The following is a 13594-nucleotide window of genomic DNA, read 5'->3' on the forward strand; positions in this document are numbered from 1 at the left end:
TAATAAATTTCTCAATTCCTTATAGCCTTCTCTTGACATCACCTTCATAGATAATAATCCATTGATGTGAGTGTCGATGATGACTCTGGGATTCTCAAAACGCTCTACCAGAAGCGACCAGGCTTGTTCATAATTATTGTCGTTTATCATTTTCGCACTTACTATGCCTGCTGCTTCATTCACTAAGGCGTTGTTTAAGTAATGCAGCTTTGTCGCGTCGGAATCTCCACATCTCCCAATGATATCCGTGAAGAGCGCCTTAAACTTGGGCCATCCTTCGTAACTTCCATCAAAAGTCGGTATCGGCGCCTTCAAAGGTTGTTGTTGCACAATGATTTGGGGCACTGCCTGGTTCACGCCGGTGATCGCCATTTGGGTTGGAGTGGCTTGAGCTTGGAAAAATTCCATCAATTCGTTGATTTTTACGATAGCATCTGTGTGAATAAAATCAAATTCATCGAGCTGCTGGCCTTCTTCTTCTATTTTCCCAAAGGCGATTTGCGAGATAATCTCATTGTGTTTGCACACAAATTCCGAATAGTGCAACTCCAACTTTTTTGAATACGCCTTTATTTGAGCCACGTTAATACGAGATGGATTTGTTAATGCTTCATCGAGCAGCTTCACGATGGCGGTAACGCGCATCTTTATTTGTCCGCGCTGATAAACGAGTTGTTTAATTTGCTCCATGGCTTCACTTCTTGTCATTACTTTTGATTTCGGAGAATGTTCAATTGGCATCACACACGCGAAGGAACTTAATCGGTGAAACGCGCACTGTACTGGTACGAAAACTAAACCGGCGGCGACGGCTGACGAATCACGGTTAGATTACCACACGCGGATCGATACGGAGTCAATAAAACACGCACTGGCATATACAGCCTCGAAACAACTGAACGGCGACCGCGACTGAATTTATCGTTAGTTAAATTCAAAACACTCAGATTCATAAAATGAAAAACACTTGATCGTTCTTTCTATTGGCGAACTGTCATCTGTTTTTCAGAATAAACACCTTTGTCACGTATAGATTACCCTTGTGATTTCCAATTATTTCTTTTCCACTCTACTCGCAAAATTAAAATCTCCTTGGGCGTTGGTCTCCGTCTCGTGGATAGTTGTACTCGCTGGTAAATAAATTCGAAGCTCACTGGTTGGCTGGACTGTTCCTCACAGGATGGGATCCGGCTCGAAGGACCATGTTCGGGCGCAGGCGCAACCCGTCAAATTATTTGCACAATTATCACTCGCTGGAAAACTTATACTCTTCAAGGGTAGTTCTTAAATGAACTGCTCGTGATAATTGTGACTCAGGTATTCAACGTTATAAAGACGAACGAATGGTGTCTCGATTAACAATAAAGGTATTTTATTTTTCGACTGGAATTTACACCACTGCGTTCGCACGGATAGCTGCACCGTCGGAGAGATGCAACTGTACCCCTTTTGCTGTTCTCCTTCTGCTGCTGCTGTTGTTGCTGCTGCTGCTGTGGTTATTATTGCTGCTGCTTACTGCTCGGTGGTCGACGTCAAACTGCACTCTGCACGATGATTTCGGAATATTGCTTGGTGGTGGAATGAAAACTGAACGTGGAGCGCATCGTGCTCGCCACTTTTATAGCGGATTGCATTGTTGCGCATATTCGGTGGGCGTGGTTTAGGTTGCTGAATATTTGTTCGGCACTCGGAGCGTCGGGCGCGAACAACATTAGACCCGTATTTTTTTTTGTTAGGGTGCCCATTTTCATTCTAGGCTGATCCGAAATATCGGCTTTTTCCCCTTTTTTTTCCAAAAATTACGTTTTTCAAAAATTAATAACTTATGAACTACTGAACCGATTTAGACGGTCGACATATCAAACTAAAGCTAATTAGCTAGTCATTCTTGGAAAAATGCTACGCTTGCAAAAATTCCAGGTTTTGGTTTTGTCATTATTGATTGTATTCGTTTTTTATAGTTTTCATGGTCTCGGGACCAAGAGCGCCATATTTTTTTCACGTAACATATCTCGAAATCAGGGAGGCGTTTTTTTTGGTTTTTGAGTTATGATTTTTCAAAGTTACCTGATGGTCCAAAATATCATTTTTCCCTATTTTCCCAACAATGGCTTTTGTCAAAAATTCATTACTTTTCAACAACTGGACCGATTTAGATGATCGGCATGTCAAATTAAAGCCTACTAGCTAGCCTTTTTTCAAAAAATAACACACTTGCCAATTCATTGAATTATAGTCACATACATCCAGTCTAGTCACATTGGAATATTGAACGAAAACTGAAAACACGTTAACCTTGAAAAATCATAACTTAAAAACGAAAAATAACACCACGATGGTATTCGGATATATAATGTGAAAAAATCTCAGCTTTCAAAAAAAAAAAAAAATATAAAAAAATATGGCGCCCTTGGTCCCGAAACGATGTAAGCTATACAAAACAAATATAATCAATAATTACGAAAACAAAATTCATTTTTATCCGAAGTGTAATATTTTTTCAAACAAGACTAGCTCATTGGCATACTTTGATATGTCGATCATCTGAATCGGTCTAGTACATCAAAAGTTATGATTTGTGGAAAAAATGGGAAAAAATGATTTTTCGGACCATCGGTTAACTTTGAAAAATCATAACTCAAAAATGAAAAAAAACGCCCTAGTTTCGAGATATGTTATGTGAAAAACACTCAGCTTTCCAGAAAAAAATATAAAAAAATATAGCGCATTTGGTCCCGAGACCATGAAAACTGTAAAAAACGAATACAATCAATAATGACAAAACCAAAACCTGGAATTTTTGCAAGCGTAGCATTTTTTCAAGAATGACTAGCTAATAAGCTTTAGTTTGATATGTCGACCGTTCAAATCGGTTTAGTAGTTCTTCTTCTTCTTGAATGGCGTTAACGTTCCCTGTGGAACCTTTGCCGTCTCAACGTATGTATTAACTAGCGTCATTTATTAATACTTTTTTTTATCCCATTTATTTATTAGGCTCATTAGCATTTAGCTGTAACAGAGCCGGGTTTAATCGTCTACATGTACATATGTTTATGTTTCTATAAATTGTGAATTACACAGTAGTTAGTAGTAGCCATTTAGGCGTTAAGTTTTCTGTTCCATTACATTATGGTAAATTACACAGTAGTAGCCATTTAGGCGTAAGGGTATTCTTTCTGTTCTTCCATTGTTCAGCAGACCGGACAGCGGAGACAGTTGATATTGATCATTGTTGGGTTATTTATAGAACAGCAGCCCGATGTTTCTTGCAGAGCAGAGCAGTTGTATGGATCAATCGATCTTTGTTCCACCGTGGATCGATTTCCATCGCTGATGATGGTTGCGCGGACGTGGTTATTCTATAACAACACAAAGATGGTCAATTGAGGGCCCTGAGTTTGAACTCACGATCGATCGCTTGGTAAGCGAACGCGTAACCAAGTGGCTACGAAGACCCCCTTTTATTAAAACTTAGTTGAGATTTCTTAAGCCAAATAACACGCCTTGAATGTATTCCGAGGGGCAAGCTCTAGAATACGCGTGACCACAGTGCAAGTCGAAGGAAATTTCTCTGGCGAAAAATCCCCCGGTCAGATCGGGAATCGAACCCGAACACCCGGCATGATAATGTGAGACGCTAACCACTCGGCCACGGGTGCGCTGGTTTAGTAGTTCACAAGTTATGATTTTTTGGAAAATGTCATTTTTGAGAAAAAGGGGAAAAAATCGATATTTCGGATGAGCCTAAAATGAAAATGGGCACCCTAACAAAAAAATAAAAAATACGGGTCTAATGTTTTGCGACAAAGAACAAAACTACCACTTTTCACGAAAATCTGAGAACCACTATATGGGTTTGCCATGGAATGGCTGTATAATGAATGTAATTAACCCATGCTTTAAAGGCATACGTTAGATGAAATGAATACATTCAATATTTAAAGTGTTATGCAATATGATGTATGTCGTATAATAGCATCAGATTATGGGATAAAATTCATAATCGGCGTCTCCAGTCTGATGCAAAATATGAACTGTAGAGTTTGCGAGGGGTATTCTCAAAGTGACCATTTGACAATCCGGTATAGCATCTGTAATCGGAATTCTGTGGCTTTAAGACTGAAAAAATGTGACGAGCGCTAATTTCGAAAAAAAATATTGATAAGTGGTGTATTCGGGGGTCTCCGTAGCCACATTGGTGCGCGTTCGCTTGGTAAGCGATCGATCGTGAGTTCAAAACTCCTCATGGCCCTCATTGACCATTAACCACGCAACAATCATCAGCGATGGAGATCGATCCACGGTCGAAATAAGATCGATTCATTCATTCAAGTGTTCTGCTCTGCAAGACACATCGGGCTGCTGTTCTATAAATAACTTAACAATGATCAATCAACTGTCTCCGCTGTCCGGTCTAACTGGATAATGGAAGGACAGAAGGAAAACTCTTGCGCCTAAATGGCTACTGTGTTAATGTGTACCATATGCTATGCAATGGTATAGAAGGGAATACTCTAACGCCAAAAAATTGCAAATGTGTAATGTTTTAATTATAGATATGATAAACATGTGACATGTACACGATTAAAATGCGGCTTTGTTACAGTTAAAATGCTAATGAGCCTAAAATAAACAAAAGGGATAAAAAAGTGGTGTATTTAGGGAGTGGTGATGGAGTTAGAGATGTGCATATGGCCGTTTCGGCACACGAAATAAAATGGAGCAAGTCGAATTACTTTAAAGAGCTATGCCAAGATGCAGAAGTCAAACGCATACCGTTTAGTGATAGCGATGATCTAATGAAACCCGTTGAATTTAAAGGTTATCGTGGAAGGACAATGCCAGAATCACGATCTAATGATGGCCAACTACATCATATTGCTAGAAGTAGCAGACCGTGTTCAAGTCACCAACGAGGAATTCTTGACTGTGGCGAAAAGACAAAACGAAAAAAGTGTCCGGTAATGGTGAAATACCCAATATACTTAGAATAATGCTGTAGGAATGCTTAGATAAAAGTAACTTCCCCGACAAAAGAAAAACCCAGAACATGATGTTGCCGAAACCAGCAAAGTCACCAGGAGATCCCGGATCGTGTATATTCATATGTTTGCTGGATGCACTCGAAAAGTATTGTAGAGAACCATCATCAATGTACGGAAGCTGAAAAGAGTTCATCAGTTCATATGAAAAAGGGAAGTATCCGTATAGTAGTCCAGTGGGCCGAGAAATCGTTCAAACAAAAAAACGAATAGTGATGTTTTCAAAAGCCCCAACTGGAGGGCACCGTCTGGCCCGCATCCCTGCGGATCGATAGTGGACTCTGTTAGAATTACTTGAAAGCTTAGTCACTCTCTGAACGAGAATTTCAAATGCGTTTCAGGCCAGACGGGAAATCCAGTGTTAGTTTCTAGGGCCCCTACGTGGGGCTCAAAGTGTTAACGATAGTGGACAAAACTTTGAAGGAATGAAGATGCAACTGATCGACCTGATCGATCGAGTGGGATGCGCCAAAATGGCAGATGGCCGATAATAATTGAGAAAGGTTTTTCTTTGGAAAAAAAATCTCCAATACACTTTCGCCACTGAAAAAAAATGTTGCCGGGAAAACCATCTACAATCCGAGAACAAGCAGCCAGGGACGCCTCGAAGGGTGCTTTCTGCAGGTATACGGGAAAGCACCGTTACAGCGGTTAGCGTACAATGAAAAAAAAAACATTTTTTTCCTAGTATTTTATTTATTTATTTATTTTGGTATTTGCTCAATAGATAGCATAAGATTTTGCACATTTTAAATTGCTACATAGCATATGGTTTGTTACTACTGACATAACAAAAAAAATAAAATAGTATCTTTTCATCAGGAAATTAAAACTTGTTACATTATATAGTTAGCCTTGATGAAGGCTTTTTATAGCAATTAATGTGAAAAGAAAACATTTATTGTTAGCTAGAACGATCCTCCTCGTCCACCTATTCGATGTACCGAGGATGGCTAGAGTGACACAAATATTCATATAGGGCCTGATTACGAATGTCACTTCACGGTGAAAACGAAATGATTTGTATGCAAGGTTATATACACTTCATTTCGTTTTCACCGTGAAGTGACGTTCGTGATCAGGCCTATAGTGTTTTCGTTTGCTTGTTTCTCTTGGATCTATGCATGCGATGCGATATGATATGGTACAACCACACTGGTGTAATGTTTTGACGAGATTGATCGCTTTCGGAGCGGAGCGGAATTTTTAAGCTGGCTGGCTGATTGAAGAAATACATGAGGTGTGGCTCACGACATAATTCTTCCCTTCTTTTTTAATCTCATTTGCTTCGGAAGAATGATATGCGCAGTGGCTTGCTACGATTGTCTTCGCAGTGGTATTAATGTATTCAAATTGTATTTCGCTATTGCTCTAGTTACTCCTTTTAGTCGGAACAATTTGAGGAGTACAAATTGGACCAATCAAAATGAGGCACACAGCGCGTTCGGACATTTCACCATTATTAAACTGTTCATCTTTAGTAAAATAAAATGTTATCATTGTGATAGATGTGTAGAAATATTTCCTATCAATTGATGCAAACATCTTTGCGATCAAGGTTGCCACATGTACAGAATATTCTGTAACTTACATATTTTTCGTCAAATTTCAGATACAGAATCTGTACATACAGAGTTACAGATTTTCAGCAAAGATACAGAATTTACAGATTTTTTAAAAATCAATTTGTTTTTATTTTATACACTATGAAGCTTTGTCTCTTAAGGGGGTAGTACACTATGGAAACTTGAAAAAATTCAAAAACATATTTCTGGCTTGAAATGTTCTCTGGGATGTCTTCTTCACTGTAGTTTTTATTCCAGGTTTGTCCGATGCTCCGTTCCGAAACTACAAGTCAATTAGAGGCACCAAGTATTCGCGTAAGGAGTGCGGATCCAAAATTCAAAACGCGTTTTTCTCGAAACTAACGATGACAGGAAATATATCCAAGAATACGTAAAAAAATCATTGGTTGAATTGGTCCACTAGAAAAACTTGAAGAACGCTAACCAGTTTACAAGATTTTGGCAGCAAGTGTTCAACAAACTGGTTGCGGCTATTCAGGTGGCAGTCCAATTGACACCTATTTTTTTTTGTTAGGTAATATATACCTAATAAAACTGTGATATCAGATTAATCATAATTATTTATTATCTCATCAAAAAAAAATCGCGAAAATCGCATACTTTTTATGATGTTCATAGTGTACTACCTCCTTATAGAATGACTAGTTTAACTAACAATATTTTGGCATTTTCAAATTCAAAACATTAATCAATTAATAAGGTACATATACATTTTAACAAAACCATACAATTGTGATCGATACTGACAAAAACAAAAAAGTGAAACATTCGGAAACTGCACTGACAACAGACTTGTTTTTAACTGTTTTTTGGAGGAACAAACATTACGAGATTTCAAATTGTAGCTAAGGTTGTTATAGAACATAATAGATTTTGTCAAAACCGAATTCTGGCCAAATCTTTTTGTATTGCGTCTGCTGATACTTAGGTTTGACCTGTTTCTGGTGTGGTGCTGGTCAGGGATGCCACATTGATTTTTGTGAGATTTTCTGGAAAAAATCTGTTTACTTGTATTTTAGCCAAAAAAACTGTAATGAAAAGTTAATGGGAAAAAATTAAAATGAAGTTTTATTTTCACTCTGAACTTATTTTTCTTATTTATAGGTTGTTGAAGTCGTGTCAAAAAATAGAATTTTTTTCTCCTCTGAATTGTATTATGTTTATACATGGTTTTGTTGAACTTTGCCTTCAAATTTTACTTCAATTTCAACCTTGACGCTCCTTGAGCCGATACGTAGTACCTCGCTTTCAAAATAGAGTCCATAATTGTGGGAGCCATCCGATTTCCGGAAATTTGAATCGTTGTACGTAGCTCCCCAAACATAAGGTACCCAATATGATCAACAATAACATTCTTGTCTCATTTCAAAGTTCGCAAAGTTAAGAACTTTCTGATTCAAAGCGATTGACATTATTGATAAGCTGTTGCACCAAGTTTAGGAACAGCACAATCGGTTTAGTCATAGGATCGTTTGAATGAGACAATATGCGATTGGCGGATTGATTATGCTTATACTTAATTTGGAACGAGAAGAATACTTTCAGCTCTTTGAATCGCTCAAGATTTCGGCCCCAACGAAAACCATATCGATGTGTTGCGTTCAATATTTTTATAAATCAAGACTGTAACAAATCTAATATTTAAATTCGAATTTAAAAAAAATCTGTAATTCTATATCTTTGCTGAAAATCTGTAATTCTGTATATACAGATTCTGTATCCGAAATTTGACGATGAATCTGTAAAACACAGAATATTCTGTATATGTGGCAACTCTGTTGCTGATCGGAGTCCCTGTCTAGATGAGTGTTTGTGGACCGCTTCTTGTAGTATCTGGTATATATGGGTACACGCATTTTGAATACACCCATACCTCGCGGCCTAGATAAGTTCCACGAAATTCGACCGCAAAGCGAAAAGCCGTATAAGGAATCAATTATTCTAATACAAATTTATACAAATTCAATCAGATCAGTTCCAAATTTGTTAAATATTTAACATGCTTTACCTTTCAAAATGCATTTTATCCTTTTATTTTTATTTCATTTAAATCAAAAACACATACATAACATAAACATAAAATATACAATACATACAATATACCTACATAAAAACCAACAATAATCTATATACAAAAATGAAACAACTTCATGTTACATGGAATATGTGTATGTATACATACCTAATTTGTATGTTGCTCAAGTTATTATCTCACAAATATTTTTTTACTTCTGTACAAAAGTGAATTTTCAACCAATCCTCAATTTTTTGCCGTTATAACGAAACATGTTAGGCCGTAAATCGGAAACGTGCCTGAATTGAAGAGGGCCATTATAGCGAAATGCCGTATAAAGAGCGGCCGTATAGCAAGGTATGGGTGTATTAAATTTATTACAGTGCGTTTTTTTCTATCTGCCTCCTTACTGATAAACTTTTTTTTTTCATTGAGTCACAAAGATACGTTGATTTATAAAAATATTGAAAAATAGTGTCCTGATTCTTTCTGAAGAAGAAGAATGCAGCTAGGAAGTTGCCCTTCGAATCGATTTGTCGGGACTTCAGCTTTGATTTCAGCGATTCGGTTACAGCGGCCTCGATAAACCCTCAAACTTCCGTTAAGCTACCAAACCTTAATGATTTGATGCGCCAATATCCTCAATTCGTTCTTGGTCCTCCTTGGATAATGAATTCAGGCTACTCAAGTAATTCAGAGTAACTCAGAAAAGGCGTGATGGCAAATTCTTGTTTTCACACGTTTTGATAATTCCGCATTCATCAGCGTGTGTTGAGCGAATATTTTCGCTTTACAATGCCAACAAAACAAAGTCCAAAAATCGGTTCAAACCCAAAATGATGCACTCTATTTTGGAAGCAAACAACTATGTATCGACTCAAGGAGGAGCGTCAAGGATGAAATTGACGGATAATTTGAAGGTGAAATTCAACAAAACCATGTTTATCGTATAATTTAGAGGATTATGAGAAAACGTTTTTATGATTTATTTTGTATTGTATTGATACGACTTTGACAACCCATGAATAAGAAAAATAAATTCAAAATGAAAATAAACCTTCCTTTTCATTTTTTCCATTAGTTTTTTTGATACAGATTTTTTTTTTGCCAAAAATACAGATATACAGATTATTTCAGAAAATTTTACGGAATTAAATGTGGCAATCTTGTTTGCGATATATTTAGAAATGCTTGAGTTGTAAGCATTCGAAAATCACTTTCTCATCTTCCGGTGAGACGAAGTCCTACGTCAAAACAGAAGGGTGGTGTCCAAGCCACTACCAAATTCTTATCGTAAGACTACGAAATTGATGTCGACGAACATTACAGAAATAGAAGAATACTGTTTAATACATGTAATTTGGAAGCCCTGACTAGGGCCAATGACATCATATTTTCTCGCAGCTTGCTTGAATAATCGGCTCGGTGGTTTTTGTATTATAGAGATTTTATAGAGACTATAGTTCATTCGATTCTAGCCTTAAGAAAGCATCTTTTTGAAAACTTATCCTAAACTCCCTAAATGTCGTGCGGTGCAAATGTTGCAGGGGTTATTGTTCAGCCGGCAACGAACACATATTTGATGGCAAGCATATCGTAATTGGAATTTACCGTCTGGTATCGTGATATAATTGGGCTTTGCACTCCTCATGAATAACTGTGTTCTACTAGTCAAGTCCTTCATTTGATACCCATATTGATGGGGTTTAGAGAAAATATGTAATCCGCCATTTTGTGGTGGCGGCCATTTTGGATTTGCATTTTTCAGAAATAACTGTGTTCTACTAGTCAATCCCTTTCATTTGATACATTCATATTGATGGGGCTTTGAAAAAATATGTAATCCGCCATTTTGTAGCGGTCGCCATCTTGGATTTTCAAGATCATGAAATACGCAGTTTTATACTGACTGCAGAGATAAAGGTGTGTTCCAAATTTCAGATCAACCGGTCAACAGGAAAGGGGTCAAATTCCAATTGATGTGGTACAGTGCCATAGACAAACATGTTACATACAAACATACAAATATGTCACAGCTGAATAAAACCGTTTAAAACCTCCAGTATTCTATCAAATCGAGCGCGATTAGCTACTCATTCACCCGGCGCGACGCTTCCACCGCTTTCAACACACTTCGATAGGCTCTCCTGCTCTCAATGCCATAAATTATCAAAACTATTCACGAATGAAGGAATTAGATTTTTCCCAGTATCGGATGAATTCTCTTCTGTTGAAACTCAACACCATATCTGTCATATTGAGTATAATACAAGAGTCGAGACGCGTGAACTTTGTCTGGTATATTGATCGAAAACAGCATGAACGAATTTCGAAAAGCCTGCATTCAGACACTTTTATAAGTGTCAATAATTTCAGGTGATAATCACGAACGTCAAGTTGATCTTCATCGCTTGCAGTGAATTTTTACTGAGAACGTGTCACCCATTGTACATATAAATGGTGGTGTATGCCATTTCCGGGCAATCGTGAGTAGATTCAGAAAACGTAGCAAGAGTTATTCTATTGCCGAAGTCGCCAAAAACAAGAATTTTGTGTGATGAATTGCCATCCTTTAACATTAATCGATTTCACTCTGAATTGGTGACGATGAATTTTATGCTTTGATTTTCATTAACACGACACGTCACATTCCTCGTCAGGACAAACACGCAATGATCTTCATTTTCGACCTTACGAATACTATAACGAAAAGGAAGATGCAAACGAAAAAAGAACTTCATGGCAAGCTGATGTTGATGTTCTATCCACTGGGGTTCATTAATAGTGTTGTTTCATATTTATCGACTCTCGCTTGAGCAGTAGGTTATCAATTCAAGGAAGGCAGAAATTCGCCGAATTTGAATGTCGTGAACGTGAATATTTTCAGCACTGCCTGCTCCACATCCCATTAAACTCCTGTCTCTCACTCTTGCGGTATTGCACCGTATACATCCCCGGCAATTTCTTATGCTGAAAATCAATTTCAAGATAGCGTCTTTCCTGCTAAGCGTTCGATGATAGAATGTGGCCAAGCCCCACCATCGCTCACTTTATATAGCCATATAGTTAACGTTGTAGCGACCGCCTATATTTATTTATAATCTCTTTTTTGTCTCCCTCCTTCACCTTGTCCATACGTTTCGCTCGTACCCGTTGTTGCTTGTAATGAATAGCTGTTTGCTGCGGGAGCGCAGACAAAATGTATGGGAAAGTAGAGAATTCTTTCTTCCATTTTTTTTTCCATTAATTTGAACTTCATATGAGCTGAAAAACCGTGATGTGTAGCATATAAACAATTGCTGAGGATATTTCCTATCAATGTGTGTATTTGGAACCAAAATCCATTCATTAATTGAGGAGGTATTAGCGTTCAAAAATTGAACACTTTTTCACACCGAAATATTGAAATGGGCCCCTATATTGAAAGGTTAGACGTAGTCTTACGTCAAAATGCGAGCGAGTACAAAGGTGTTCACAGCTTGCATGTATTTCCAATGACGATTTCTCCAAACTTCTTGATTTCTCGCATGTGCCAAAGAAACACATTCCGGTGTGCATATGAGTGCAATGTGTCGAGAGCACATTGTTTTGGCTGGAAGCAAGAACATGATCCTACCATGATCCAAACACAATCAATCACTGATTGGATTTTCAAGCTGGCACTCGTTTATATGAGGATTTTTGTGATTGCAATAGTTTGGTTTCAAAGTACGTGTTGAGCTATGGAAAAGATGTTTGGATCAGTAAGTAACAGGCTTATAATCTGTAGACATTTTATCCTTCAAACTAAGATATTATGATACCACTTCGTTCAGTCAACAAAGAGATAGGAACGCTCAAAACTTTGTGTCTTCAACGTAACGTTTTCGAAACTTTGAACTCACACCCCGTTACGGTAATGGAAACCGAATTCCTACGTCAAAATGTATGTGGATAGTATATTAATAATTGAAAAAAAAAAATAGTAAATTGGTGACATTTTAAGTACCATGAATTCTCTTTTTAATTTGTTCATCTTTGTGAACAATAATTTATTTTTGTTTGATTTGAAATGTATAGATTATGTCATATAGAAGTCCAAACAAAATCATGGCAATAGCAATATAAAACATGAGTGCTAATCTATGTTGATAGAAATCACACCGATTAATTACGCAGAACGCGATGAAAAAAATCGTACTGTACTTGTAGTTTGTACGTGAATTTAGCTAATAGTTAATGTCGGACAAGAAGACACAATAATCTTAAGAAAGATTATATGCGATTGATTGACAGATAATATGCACTTGGCCAGATTGTTGTTATAAATTGTGGTATGCATGAAAACTGGTTGTGTGATTATGATGTTTTGCACTTCCATTCCACTCTTTCAAATAATCAACCCATCTGGAGAAAGTTTCCACCGATTTGTCAAAGCTTGAGCATTCCTTCGCTCGTACACATCATACAGACTAGAAATAACTAGATGTTCCTCTCTGGCTTACAACATAATCAAAACTATTTCCAAAGATGAACATCGGAGCGTTTCTTTCGCGCTTTTCAACGGACTTTAATCGTTTTCGATAAGCCGATTACATTTAATTAAATTTCTCTGTAGCCACCCCGTATTCGCATTTGCCACAGATAAATTGGATGTTTTTTCTCCGTCGATGTGGACGTGGAAAATGTGTTTTTCCGATGCTAGTGCGGAAAGCGAAAGAATGGTAAACAGCTTACCTATTCGAGAGCACGTAGACTTTTTCCGATCTTCGTTGTAGTTGCGATCTGAGATGGATAAGTTCCCAGAGGAAGTGTGAGTCCATGTCTTTGGCGGAGGAGGCGCGCACCTGCACTTCGGTTACCGGGATCAACACTTGATAGCGGATGATTTCGACCTCATTGGTGGCGTTCTTGCTGGAAACACCCTGTGGAATAGCATTTATATTACGATGAGAGCGTTCACCAAGGAATTG

General features: G+C 37.6%; 1 protein-coding gene across 3 annotated transcripts in view; it reads right to left on the reverse strand.

Annotated features, from left to right (window-relative positions):
• The window catches only part of LOC129769558 (protein still life, isoform SIF type 1), a 371458-nt gene that overhangs the window by 37338 nt on the left and 320526 nt on the right, over positions 1-13594 (reverse strand). For all 3 annotated transcript variants that reach the window (XM_055771901.1, XM_055771904.1, XM_055771902.1), the window contains one exon: positions 13359-13546. In XM_055771901.1, the coding sequence (XP_055627876.1) occupies positions 13359-13546 (188 nt within the window). The remainder of the gene's footprint in view (positions 1-13358; positions 13547-13594) is intronic.

The sequence above is a fragment of the Toxorhynchites rutilus genome, chromosome 2 (genome assembly GCF_029784135.1).
Source record: "Toxorhynchites rutilus septentrionalis strain SRP chromosome 2, ASM2978413v1, whole genome shotgun sequence".
NCBI lineage: Eukaryota > Metazoa > Arthropoda > Insecta > Diptera > Culicidae > Toxorhynchites > Toxorhynchites rutilus.